The 14532-nt window shown below is 35.1% G+C and overlaps 1 protein-coding gene across 1 annotated transcript in view; it reads left to right on the top strand.

Annotated features, from left to right (window-relative positions):
• The first annotated feature begins 6032 nt into the window (after positions 1 to 6032).
• Positions 6033 to 14532, top strand: part of aifm5 (apoptosis inducing factor mitochondria associated 5) — a 26517-nt gene continuing 18017 nt past the window's right edge. The window contains exons 1-10 of the mRNA XM_067376314.1: positions 6033 to 9882; positions 10108 to 10183; positions 10467 to 10576; positions 10711 to 10820; positions 11512 to 11556; positions 11671 to 11752; positions 12116 to 12228; positions 13022 to 13108; positions 13184 to 13275; positions 13416 to 13546. Coding sequence (XP_067232415.1) covers positions 9780 to 9882; positions 10108 to 10183; positions 10467 to 10576; positions 10711 to 10820; positions 11512 to 11556; positions 11671 to 11752; positions 12116 to 12228; positions 13022 to 13108; positions 13184 to 13275; positions 13416 to 13546 — 949 coding nt within the window. The 5' untranslated portion in view covers positions 6033 to 9779. The remainder of the gene's footprint in view (positions 9883 to 10107; positions 10184 to 10466; positions 10577 to 10710; positions 10821 to 11511; positions 11557 to 11670; positions 11753 to 12115; positions 12229 to 13021; positions 13109 to 13183; positions 13276 to 13415; positions 13547 to 14532) is intronic.

Raw genomic sequence — 14532 nt, 5'->3', positions numbered from 1 at the left:
GTTTATCTGAAATCTAATCTTTTGTAACATTATAAATGTCTTTACTGCCACTTTTGATTGATTTAATGCATCCTTGATGAATAAAAGTTTTCTTTAATTTCTTTTCAAAAAAATAAAAATTCTTACTGACCCCAAACTTTTGAATGGTAGTGTATAATGCTACAGAAGCTTTGTATTTCAGATAAATGCTGTTCTTCTGAACTTTCTATTCATCAAGGAATCCTGAAAAAAAAAAAGTACACAACTGTTTTCAACATTGAAAATAATCATAATTGTTTCTTGAGCACCAAATCAGCATATTAGAATGATTTCTGAAGGATCATGTGACACTGAAGACTGGAGTAATGATGCTGAAAATACAGCTTTGCATCACAGGAATAAATTACTTTGTAAAAAAAATATTTAAATAGAAAACAGTTATTTTTAAATTGTAATAATATTTCACAATATTACTGTTTTTTTTTTACTGTATTTTTTATTAAATAAATGTAGCCTTGGTGAGCAGACGAAACTTCTTTTAAAAACATTAAAAATCTTAGTGGTTCCAAACTTTTGGACTGTAGTGTACTGTAATATATATATATATATATATACACACACGTTTTGCATAAGATGCTATATTGTATAAAATGTTACTGTTAATAAGAGTTACTTTACTTCTAAATTCATTAATGGCACCAACTCTTCAGTTAGATTGTTTATTTCATTGCGAAGCATTTAAATCAGCACAAAAACAAGGATTCAGTTTATTTTATTTTGCAAATGTGTTATGATTTCACACATATGATGTAACTAAGGTTTATAGCAGGTTTTAACACTTAAAGGCACAATATGTTTAAGATTTTCTAAGAACCACTAGAACAATTTGCTTACTTAGATTTTCCCAAATATTAAATACAGAGAAATCATCTATTTTAACCAGTGTTTTGACGCCCGTGTCATTGCATCACCTGTCAATGACATCATATCCACGTTTACCCTCAATTTCCATTTTTACTTTTGTAGAAACCATGAAAACACCAAAGACGCTTTAATAGGGGTTTTATTAGACAGGTGAGCAATTGTTTGGATACCTGTATTGACAGAAACTAATTATTGTTACATAGCTCAACACAGTTAGTCTGAATCTCTTGTTTTCTTGATTTACTGCGAGTAACATGTTTGTACGACACTACAGAGACGACACTATTTTATCAAATGGCTAACATAGCAAAATCAGAGAAAGCTTTATTTGTAGTAACAATAATACAGCATTTTCTCCACTATACAATATATTATACAATTAATTGCATGACATTTAGCAACACAAGTCATCCAGCTTTTATTAATATTATATCCTAATATCAATCTAGCTTACTGCAGTGTGCAACAAGTCTCTCATACCAGCCACTGAGCGAACGCATAGGGTAATGTTAAAACTTTTAGTTTCAACACACTCAAACGTATTTTTATTCTGATAGTTTTGACCAAGTTAAACAGCGCTGCGTTACCCTGCAATTTTATTTAACTTTACATTAACTTTAAATGTAACTTTAATTGTAAATAAACATAAGGAACAAAATTCCGCTCTCACGGCTCTCGGCTCTGCTCTGCTTCATACCACAGTAACGCTAATAAAACTGAATACATTATCTCATCCATACATGATTTCTGCCCAAGTATTGGCATTGCTTTCCATTGGTTGTGGAGGTGAAGACGACAACTCCCATGATTCCACGCTCATTCACGGCGTCAAAACCAAACACCAACGCGCTACACAACACCCTCTATTCGGGCACTATATAGGGCCCCCTGTGCCCACCTACCACAGCCCTGGCAGGGTTAAGTGAGGTTATGAGGCCCTGTAACCCCAGGCTGTACACGTAAGGCTGAGTGCCAATCTAACCCATGCAGGTCAAACAGGTGAATAACTATCTGACCTGATTTGCTTCACGAATATTCAGTAGCTTTACCGTAAGAGGAGAGAAATCACTCACTAGACTGCTTTATTTCAATCCGGTGAGAGGCTCTCATCTCGGGAGAGAATTTCACAGTTACTGTATATTCCTGCAGCTGACGTCAATACAACAAATTAATGCAGTCATCTTCCTTAAGAAGCCAGCATGACGTAATTAAGATCAAAGGCTATTTATTATTATACGTTCCAAACACATCCTAAATAACGTCAGAAGCAAAAATCCTATATATAGCCATGGAATTATGCAGGACTGACTGTAAGAAGAGAGTTAGGATACACTGACTCTCGGGAGTGTTTTCTCTACATTTAATCAAATAAGCTTGAATGTTAAAATCCTCATGTTGTTGTGCACACACACACACTGAGTGAAAATGTTTGCTTTGCAATTTTGTCCTCTAAATGTATAAAACCCTGGCAGAATGTTTGAGTCTCTCAGTTGTCTTCTCAAGTGTGAAATATATTTATTTATAACAGTACATACTTTTAGCTTCATCATTATTAGCTGCAGCTTGATACTTACATGTTTAAGACTTTAAAAACAGCAGGCAGCCCCAAGAAAATGTAATGCTGCCCTCTAGTGGGCTGGACCACTACTTAACAACCTCTCGGCTTCTTTCTCACATTTGAAAGCCTTAAAGGGATAGTTCACCCAAAAATGAAAATTTGATGTTTATCTGCTTACCCCCAGGGCATCCAAGATGTAGGTGACTTTTTCTTCAGTCGAACGCAAATTATGATTTTTAACTCCAACCGCTGCCGTCTGTCAGTCAAATAATAGCAGTGATTGGGAACTTGAACAATAAGAGTCGAAAAAACTTCCTTAGACAAATCCAAATTAAACCCTGCGGCTCGTGACGGCACATTGATGTCCTGAGACACGAAACGATCGGTTTGTGCGAGAAACCGAACAGTATATATATAATTTTTTACCTCTAATACACCACTATGTCCAACTGTGTTCAGCATTCGCTTAGTGAGGTCTGATCGCGCTCTGACAACGGCAGTGATGTCTCGCGCTCATTGAAGTATATGGGCGAGACATTACTTCCGTCTTCAGAACGCGTTTTTTGACCTCACTAACAGGAAGCTGAACGAAGTTGGACATAGTGGTGTATTAGGGGTAAAAATTATATAAATAATGTTCGGTTTCTCGCACAAACCGATCGTTTCGTGTCTTAGGACATTAACGTGTCGTCACGAGTCGCATGTTTTAATTTTGATTTGTCTATGGAAGTTTTATTTACTGTTATAGTTGAAGTTCCCATCTACTGCTATTATTTGATTGACAGACGGCAGTGGTTGTAGTTAAAAATCATCATTTGCGTTCGACTGAAGAAAAAAAGTCCCCTACATCTTGGATGCGCTGGGGGTAAGCAGATAAACATCAAATTTTCATTTTTGGGTGAACTATCCCTTTAAAGCTGATCAGTAGTTTCATGGCTGCAAAACTGACGGCTTTTCACTTTCATCATCAGCAGAACTGACTCCAGAAAGGTCAATGTTGACATCATTAATGATCTTAATTAGAGTTTATTTGGCACCATGAATTTAGAAATATTTGTGCTTGATAATCTTTGTGTGACAAACTAAAATGCGTTTTATGCAATGTTTTGCTGAATATTTATCCGTTTTCCCCCCATTATATGTAGACCTTTATGTAACTGAAATGATCTTTGTCCACTGACTATAGTATAACTAAACAAATAAACAAAACAACTAAAACTACAAGGAAAATACTTCCAGACAGGGTCTTTTATCCATTCTGTATCCATTGTTAGAAGGACAACAAACATGTTGAATGAAAGGTCACAAAAATAGTGAATAATTTTTTTTTTTACTATTTTCTTATTTTGCTTTGTTGAGTATTTGTTCAGATTTACATACACATTGATTCTTTTGTCGGATGCAGCCCTGACAGGGCTTGATGGTCCCACTTAAACTGTTTTGTCTGCCATCTGAGGAAGTGTCAGGTCTAACTTAAAAACATGACATGTTGTGATTTGTGTAGACATTGGCTTCAGGCCCTTAGTGGTAAAGTAACTTCTGTGGGTGCTGATCAGTTTTTCAAGCACTGACATGGTGATTGAACTTGTTTGCTTTCACTGTCTTTTTAGCAGAACTTGATTTCACCAAGTGCAACATGTTCCTCGATATGTTCTTTGTTGATCCTGGGACAGCATTCCAATCAACCAGTTCCGTCATTACTTACATAGTTCAATGATTTGGTGTTTCCTGAAACCATAGTTCAAACCAACATTCACAAACTGCATCGCAAACTTGTGTGGTTGGAACGACAGCTCTCGAGCTGTGGTTAGAAGCATAGTTTCCTGTTTTTATGAGAGGTGGACTTAATAAATCCTTATCTTGAGCAAAATAAGCAAGCTGACATTATGTACAATGTATATATCAAATGTCATTTATATATTTTAGTTTGTCAATAGATCTAAAGCACCGTTTTTGAAGAGTGCGCATGTGCGTACGTGCTCTAGTACGTCAGAACAAGCATTTGATTTAATCTGGAAATAAAGCAAAATAACTGAGGAAAATGAGAATAAGTCCTCTAATACCATGTCCGTAAATTCTAGCAGAAATTCTAGCATTAATTCGATCTCAAACAAATTCATTTAAAGAAGTTATTACTCTACCATCTGCGTGACGTCATTCACCAGCGTGGTTGAACGACAAGTTTGCGACGATACGGTTTCGGGAAACAGTCGTGACTAGCTAGTTGATTTGTTCAACGATGCATCGTACTATGGTAGTGAAGCAGAGAGTTACATCGTTGTTTGGGAAATGCACCCCAGATTTTCTGTCAAGTTTAGGCTTACAGTCAGGATTTGGTTGCCTTCTGCCAGCTGTTTTCCCTTTCTTCTATTCTTTGGCTTGTTTAGTTGGGGACACTTGACATTTGAATTGACATTTGATATTCAACAGTGCTTTGATCTGCCTGCATTGACACTATTCTTGAAGAGCTGCTGTGCAGCCAAAATAATGTACCAGTTATCAATGTAAAGCTGATTTGACACAATCTACATTGTAAAAAGCGCTATATAAATAAAGGTGACTTGACTTGACTTGTTCCGTCCTAGTCAATGGTTTCTGCACCCTCATCAGAATCATCCGGGCTCAACCGATCTGTGCATCTGTCAAAATCCTTTGGAAATCAGTCACTCAATTCTTGTGTGATATTCTTGTAGTTACCCTCGAATGCCTTTACAATGTCTAACCAAATGTCCTTAACTAACCAAAACCAGGAGTTGCACATTTCTGCATAATTACATTTAAAGCAGAACTAAGTAACTTTTTTTACCTTCATAAATAGTTTTCTAAGTCCTTACGATGGTTTGTTTGACTTGTAGTGGTGTGTTTGAGGCGAGCACTAACCCCCTCTGGCACGTCTACGCCAGAATACAGAACTTGCAACTTGAACTGCACCGACCCGACACAATCTCGCCTCATGTTCACGTTCACGCGAGAGTGACAAAATGCTTTACAGTAATTCAAAAACAATGTATATATTATGTCTTTATAAGACCATTTCGAAAATTACCCACCTCCATCGAGTGTACTGTATTTGCAAATTACCCACCTCCTCTTTCTTGTACTGCATTTGTAAAACTACTGTGCTGGCAAGTGTTGTAGTCGTTGTAGTCCAGAGCTGCGCTTGGAGTATTTATGACAGTGTCATTCACTGAAGGAAACTGTAGGGGGAGCTTCGCGAATCTTGCTTAGTTCTGCTTTAAAATACAAGGTTTAATCAAACTTTAGTCTACTTGTTTATTATTTAACAATGAAACATTTAGCAGAATTAAGAACAGAACCAAGAATTTGAAACATAATAGTTTGTTGATCAATATTCCAAAAAAAAAAAAAAGAAAAAAGTCCTTAGCTACATTTGATGCTTTATATATATAATTATATTTATATATATATATAAGCATCAAATGTAGCTAAGGACTTTTTTTTCTATTATATATATATATATATATATATATATATATATATATATATATATATAATGCTATATAATTTTTTTTAAATGAAGATGGTAACAATAACTAACTTGCTTCAGTTATTAAAAAATAATTCATATATATGTATAAACAAAGATTTGTGTTGTTGTTGTTATGTTATGTAGAACTAGGTATCCAACTTTGAAATAAGATATAAAATTATCCCAGTTTGCCAACAAGGCTCAGAAAGTTTGTGTGTGGAAGCACTTTAATATTTTGCATTTTTTATTTAAAGGTGCCCAAGAATGCTTTTCTGTGTTTGTGAAGTTTCAGCTCAAAATACCCCATAGATTTTTTTTATAAATTTTTTTAACTGCCTATTTTGGGGCATCATTAACTATGCACTGATTTTGGCAGCGCGCCGCCCCTTTAAATGGCGTGCTCCCTGCCACACGAGCTCTCGACTATATTACAGCGCATTTACAAAGTTCACACAGCTAATATAACCCTCAAACGGATCTTTACAACATGTTCGTCATGCATACGGCATGCATGATTCAAATTATGTGAGTAAAGTATTTATTTTGATGTTTACGTTTGATTCTGTATGAGTTTGAGGCTGTGATCCGTGGCTAACGGCTAATGCTACACTGTTGGAGAGATTTTTCCTTGTCTAATGCCTTGAACATGAGCTGGCATATGCAAATATTGGGGTCATACATATTAATGATCCCGACTGTTACGTAACAGTCGGTGTTATGTTGAGATCCGAGTGTTTTCTGGAAGTCTTTTAAACAAATGAGATTTACATAAGAAGGAGGAAGCAATGGAGTTTGAAACTCAATGTATGTCTTTTCCATGTACTGAACTCTTGTTATTTAACTATGCCAAGGTAAATCCAAATTTTGATTCTAGGGCACCTTTAATTTTTGCTTTTTTATCTGTATAGTGTAGTGATATGTTTTAACAATTTAAAATCTTCCGTGAGAGCCTATGGCATTTTGAAGACAGTGACCGAATGACCAGAATGTGTCCGATGGTATATTTTTTAGCTAGATTATTGTCACGTCTGATCTGTGTTAGTGTTTTATTTGAGTTGGAGTTAGTTTTGCACTGTTCTCAGTTCAGTTTTCTGTGTTTTCTTTGTTCATGCTCTTCTGTTGCCATGTTTTTTGATTTGCCCTCATGTGTTCCACCTCTTGTTAATTGTCTTGTTTAGTCCCAGGTTGTGTCCGAAATTGCCCCCATACCCATTTACTATTCCCTACATTAATATAGTTCACTCGAAGGAGTGAATGAAGACTAGTGAGTGAATTAAAGGTGCGTTTACACCATATCGTAATTACTGTAATTACGAGATTCTGGCTCGGTAAGCTAGGTATCTGAAAGCTCCCACATGGCCGCTGTACCACCTGACAGCTGTAGATTAATTTAGGTTTTGATAGTGGTGCCATAAAAACTCACAATTCCCAGTCCGAGGACGTGAACAGCTCCGAATATAACATTATGTGTTGTCATCTCAAGATTACAGTAATTACGCAGTGGTATGAATGCAGCATCAGACACTGAGAGCACCGGAAGGTGATTCAGCTGCATGGGCCATCTTCTGATCAAATGCAGGAATTCATTTGGCATGTGACTCTCACAGTGCATCGTGGGTATTCTCTAGCCATTGAGCATACATCGGTTGTACACTCGTTGTTATGGTATATTATGGGATTGAATGAGTGCACTTGATAACATCCACTATGGTTTCGGACACCACTACAAATGGCTGTTCCCTCAAAGGGGGCCCCAGTGTGTCCTGGTGTATTTATGCACACTCTAAAAACTAATTCAGGGGACCTCCATTACTTAAATATATATATTATTGTGAAATAAAAAATCAAGTTCTGAAATGCTGTTAGATTTTTTACTTGTAATTATTATTTTATTGAGCTTGCATGACACAAATTATGCCTATTGATTCGATATACTATCATGATTTTTTCAGTTAATCAAAAATGTATTTAATTTTAAGTTCTGTTAATGTAAAATACAATCTGATGACGTGTAAACCTGTTTCATTGTTTTGAGTTGCATGAACACTTCTTTTAACTGGGCTGGGGTTTATATTTCCCATCATGCTTTGCCCATGGCACTTGAAAGGGAGAGTAAATGCTAAAATTAAGTGTTATATAATGTTTTTGCACAAGATTAATGGTAAGGGAGTGTAACACAGTTCGTAAATGTGGGAAGAAGGAGGCGGGAACCGGCGGACATTCCACAAAACTTTAATATAAAATAAACAAAGAACAAAACGAAAGTAATGCCGGCAGACCCTCGCGGACGTCTGCAGGCCACACAAACATAATAAAACATAAAATAATATCCAGGCCTGGTCCTCTCTCGTCCTTCATTGTAGTCGCTCCTCCTTTTATGCCTCCGGAGCTCCTCCGTGAGAGACTCGAGGCCGTTCCCTCACGGCTCTCGCCCGCCCTGCTCGTCACAGGGAGATTTAGCAGTAATTAGGGTTTTGTTATGCTAATTTAGAAGAGTTAACGTGTTAATGTGGGTTTTTGGAGAGTTACCATCATGGTGACAAGCGGCGCTTGGTAAGTTCATGTTACTTACAATGCACTTTAATTGTGTCCAAAAAGCATCTTCACCTTACTTAAAACATTATGTTGGATCATCTTAAATAGTTGCATTCATGTTGACAATTATTAAGTTTATGTTACTTAAAAATGTGTTTTTATCGTGGCAAAAAAAATGTCTGCACCTTATTTAAAACATTATGTTGGATCAGCTCAAAATATTGCTTTGAATTAATGTAATTCTCCCAATTGGCTTAAGTTAAAAATTCTAGTGGAAAACGTTAACATATATTTTTTTGTTGAACCAATGTTTTATTTTTTAGACTGCAGTAGCCCTGTTTTTGGTTCAGTCTTTGTCTGATTTTGTCTTTATTACTGTGGTTGCTCTGTTTATTTTTTCCTTAGTATCTGAGATGTTTGTACCTGAGTTTATTTTGATCAAAAAAATGATCCGGCTAATTTATTTTCTGTTTTATATTCCACTTCAGTGTGACAACTATATGTTTTGCTTCTATTTCTCTTCTATAATTGTCTTTTGTCTCCTATCTGCTAAGCATTTGGGGGAAGAATGAAGAATTTAACTGCATACACTATCAGAAAATACAGCTGAAATAATGTCAGTTTCCACATTTAATGCTAAATAATTATAAAAAGACAAAATGCTCATAAATCAATTTGTTGTCAAAAAATTTGAAAAGATCTGTACAAAAAGTAAGATTGAAGTTACAATAAAAATGTTTGATTTGATTCAACATTAAATTAACTTTGAACCATGATGTTGATTTACTACCCGCGAATAATGTTACTTGATAGTAACGTATAGAATAGTGTAAAAGCCTATTTATTATAGTAAAATTTTCTATGTCTATGTAAACTCTACTTATATCAGTTGTATCTTGAAAGGAGCATATGAACAGGAGCGTCAGTATTTCAGAGAGAGGTGCAGAGTCACGCACTTTGCCCTATGCACGTGTCTATTGTTGTGTGCTGCTTGCTCAGCCGTTCTCTCTTCTGTTGTTATGCCACAACAAATGGCATTGCTCTTCTACAACTAAATACCCTGTATACAACTCTATGCAATCCTTTTGAAACACTTTATGCTTTAGGAAACTCAGTTTCCTTTTTCCGCCCCCAAAACTCTAAATCTGGCCTCTTCTTTTGGAGTAACCAACTTCATGAGTGAGTTTAAGCAGCCGAATGATGAAATGTCTAAAGGACAGGTCTGGTCTCCTGGATTAGGGACTTGTGAACCGATCATTATGGTCGTGACAGCCGTCCTGAGAGTTTGATTGTATGACAGCTGTCGACAGAAAGGATAGTAAAAAAAAAAAAAAAAAAGAATACTGGAGAAAGTCTTCTCTTACTGAACAATCTGTGATGTCTGAGAAACAATCAGGTAAGCATCCAATCGTATTTTATTTTATTTATTTATTTTTTGAGCATGAGTTTGACCACGGTAATATTCTTAATGTTCACACTGATAGTGTGACCTTGCTGTTTCATAGTCTAATTCATAATATGGTGTTGAAATCATTGTGATATTATGCTTTGCTCCATGACATTGTTCTTGCTATGTTGATCATTATCATTTATTATTTTATCGTGGTCATAACGGTTATAGGATTAGTGGCTGGTTTGGATCCAGAGGAAGAGGTGACAGATGTCGTATGTGATGAGTCAGAACTCAGAGATGGAGAGTAGGTGCCATATAAATGCCTGTCATGTTCATGTGCATTATGTTTATAATATACAAATTCATTTATGAAAGATTTGAATCTTTAATCAGTGAAAAATCATCCTGAGCAACATTCAGAAGTCAAATTAGAAAAAAATGTACTTTTATGTATTTGCATATTTACTCATTCGGATTACTACAGCTTGCATCACGTTTGTTTTCATAAATGTCATATGTTTTTTTGTTTGAAGCACATTCGCTGTGTAAAATCCAAGATTTCTGATTGTGTTGTTCTTGTGATCTAGAATGATGGAGGTTGAGGTTGGTGACCACAATGTTTTGCTGGTACGCTGTGATGGGGTGTACAGTGCCATCAGTAACCAATGCACACATTATGGTGCTCCGCTGAGCAAAGGTGGTGCATTACAAATCAGTTTTGTCAATATAAATCGAGTTTGGTGTAGCTGACTTCTGTCATTATAGATAAATAATATGGGAGAAAAGAACAAAGAGAAGTTACTACAGTGGGTGTTTCCGGTTCCTCTGCAGGGGTGCTATCAGGTCACAGGGTCCGCTGTCCCTGGCATGGTTCCTGTTTCAATGTGAAGACCGGTGACTTGGAGGAGTATCCTGGAATTGACTGTCTGCCCTGCCACAAGGCACTAGATTCATACACACATAAGTCCCTTATGCTCACCAAGGCTGAATTTTAAAGCAGTAATACTGTGAAATATTTTTACAATTTAAAATAACTTTTCTATTTTAATATCTTTTAAAATGTAATTTATTCCTGTGATGCAAAGCTGAATTTTCATTGCAAAGCTTCATTGTCACATGATCCTTCAAAAATCACCCTAACATGCCTAATATCTTATTATTATCAATGTTTGTGCTGCTTAATATTTTTGTGGAAACTGTGATACACTACTACTCAAAAGTTTGGGGTAATATATAAAAAAAAAAAAAAAGAAATTAACTTTTATTCAACAAGGATGCTTTTATCATTATTATTAATTAAGCACCAATACTAATTGATCATAACTAAGCAGCATATTAGAATGATTTCTGAAGGATCATGTGAAACTGAAGACTTTAGTAAAAATGCTGAAAATTCAGCTTTGCCATCACTGGAATGAATTACATTTTAAAATAGATTTAAATAGAAAATAGTTCTTTAAAATTGTAAAAATATTTCACAATGTTTTTTACTGCATTTTTTATGAAATAAATGCCAAAATTTATCAAATTTTGTTTGGTGAGCATAAAAGACTTTCAAAAACATTTAGAAAATCCAAACTTTTAATATTTTGGATTTTTTTTTAATTATTTAATCTGATTTTTTATTGACAGGTGAAAGTCGAAAACAATAAAGTTTATGTGTCTGTTAAGAAAAGGGTAAAGTACCTTCATATAGACATTTTTATCTTTTATATAAAATGTATGAAACCAAATTCAGGACAGTTCTGACAGTAAAATGTTAAAAAAAAAAAAAAAAAACTCTCTGTGCAGATTCAGGGTCAGCCTAAACGTATAAAATGGATGGGAGCCAGAGATCAAGGGGTGTTACATACTGTGATGCTCCTAGGAGGAGGTGAGAGAAAAATGTCTGATACAGATTCCCTTTATTTAGTGTGACAATTTTAAAGGGTTAGTTCACCCAAAAATGAAAATTATTTACTCACCCTCAAGCCATCTTAGGTGTATATGACTATCTTCTTTCAGATGAACACAATCAGAGATTTTATTTAAAAATATCTTTGCTCCTCCAAGCTTTATAATGGTTGTGAAGGGAGGCCACATTTTGAAGCAAAAAATGCATCCATCCATCATAAAAGTAATCCATATACACCTAGGATGGCTTGAGGGTGAGTAAATCATGGGATCATTTTCATTTTTGGGTGAACTATCTGTTTAATGTTGGTGGATGCTGCATGGGGTGTATTGTTGAGCACAGGCGCAGCCTCTTTGATGTGTGCGGAGACACTACGGCAAGAAAACTATGGCGGCAGGATTATTATGGTATCTAGAGATGGCCTCCTTCCTTATGACAAAACCAGACTCAGCAAGGTGAGGCACAAGATCTTAGAAAACTGATGCTAAAATGATTTTTGCAGAAAACAATGTTCAAATGATCTTTTGCAACTAGTGCTGGGTAGTAACTGATTACATGTAATCTGGATTAAGTAAAATAGATTCCAAAAATTAATTTAGTTACTTTTTTATTGATTACATGTTATTCTCACAATGGAAGTAAATTATTCATATTTCATTGATTCTTTTTTATCTTTTAAATGTTCCTTTCTATAAAAGTCTACTGCTTATATACAGTCAGAAGATCTTCCAGTCTTTCTCTTCCGTTTCTCTTATTGCTTTCTCAATATGGTACAAGATTATCGTATTCAAATCAATATGATAAATGTGTTAGGTCAAAAGTAATCTAAAAGTAATCAGATTATATTACCTTAAATGTGTAATGTAATGGATTACGTTACTAACTACAGTTTTTGTCATGTAATTTGGAATCAGTAACTGACTACGTTTGCAGTAGTGGAAACACTTGTGGAAATAACGGTTTGTCTATTCTAGAAATGCTGTGCATTAGTAGTTGGGAATTTTTTTTCTGTAGGTTACGTCAAATGTTCAGTATTAAATAAAAAATATATCAAAGTTTCCACAGATGTAGCAGAACAAACGTTTTCAATGTTAATAATAATCATAAATGTTTCTTGAGCAGAAAATCAGCATATTAGAATGATTTCTGAAGGATCATGTGACACTGAAGACTGGAGTAATGATGCTGAAAATTCAGTTTTGCCATCACAGGATTTTTTTTTTATTGTTTTATTAAATCTCAATTTAGGTAATGAATGCTGAGAGCGAAAGTCTCTTAATGAGAAGAATGGACTTTTACCACCAATATGATATTGAGGTCTGGCTGAAAAAAGAGGTGAGAGTGAATCTTGTGTACTTTCTCATTTATACCACAAGAGACATGACAATCTCAGAGTTGTTATTTGTGCAGGCTTTATCGATAGATACAAACAAGAAAACAGTGACATTTGATGATGGCATAACCCAGTGCTATGACCAAATCCTTATTGCAACAGGATGCAGGTAAGTATCTGATGATGATAATTATATCGAGTATTATTTAACTACTTTTTAAAGGATGTGTAGATACAGTATTATTTTTCATAATTTAGTCAACTTTTTTCCACGCAGAACTTACACACTGCTTGAACTTTGTTCTTCAGAGCAAAATCCCTAGACTGCCCTGGTGCAGGCCTGGAAAACGTGCTGATGCTGGAAACACCAGAGGATGCCAGGAGCATCCACTATGCCTGTATGGGCTGCAGGACAGTCGTCGTGGGCACTTCCTTCGTTGGTACACACACTCTCCCTATCACATCCGTATGTCTAATGTTATCAGTTGACTTGTGGATGTATCATAAAGAAGAATCGTTGAAGACAGAGAGACATATAGACAGACAGATAGACAGACAGACAGATAGATAGATAGATAGATAGATAGATAGACAGACAGAAAGATTGATAGATAGACAGACAGACAGATTGATAGATAGAAAGACAGACAGAGAGACAGACAGATGATAGATAGATATAGATAGATAGATAGATAGACAAACAGAAAGATAGACAGACAGACAGATAGATAGATAGATAGATAGATAGATAGATAGATAGATAGATAGATAGATAGATAGATAGATAGATAGATAGATAGATAGATAGATAGATAGATAGATAGATAGTTTAAACACTGTGGTATCAAATATTCAGACATGTTCTAATTTGTTACACTGTTAATTTAATTTTAAGTCAAGTTATATTATAATATTTCATAGTGTTATAATATTTGATAATATTTTCTTCTATTATACAATGTTTTTATTATTGTTTTATGTATATATGCTTTGGCAATATTGTATTATTTACAGTCATGCCAATAAAGCAGTTTTTAATTGAAATTGAAAATTGAATTAATAGACAGATAGATAGATACAGTGAGGAAAATAAGTATTTGAACACCCTGCTATTTTGCAAGTTCTCCCACTTAGAAATCATGGAGGGGTCTGAAATTGTCATCATAGGTGCATGTCCACTGTGAGAGACATAATCTAAAAAAAAATATCCAGAAATCACAATGTATGATTTTTAAACTATTTATTTGTATGATACAGCTGCAAATAAGTATTTGAACACCTGAGAAAATCAATGTTAATATTTGGTACAGTAGCCTTTGTTTGCAATTACAGAGGTCAAACGTTTCCTGTAGTTTTTCACCAGGTTTGCACACACAGCAGGAGGGATTTTGGCCCACTCCTCCACACAGATCTTCTCTAGATCAGT

The sequence above is a fragment of the Chanodichthys erythropterus genome, chromosome 22, assembly GCF_024489055.1.
Source record: "Chanodichthys erythropterus isolate Z2021 chromosome 22, ASM2448905v1, whole genome shotgun sequence".
In the NCBI taxonomy this organism is placed as follows: Eukaryota; Metazoa; Chordata; class Actinopteri; order Cypriniformes; family Xenocyprididae; genus Chanodichthys; species Chanodichthys erythropterus.
Note: the sequence above shows the minus strand (reverse complement) of the source record. Positions and strands in the feature narration are given on the sequence as shown.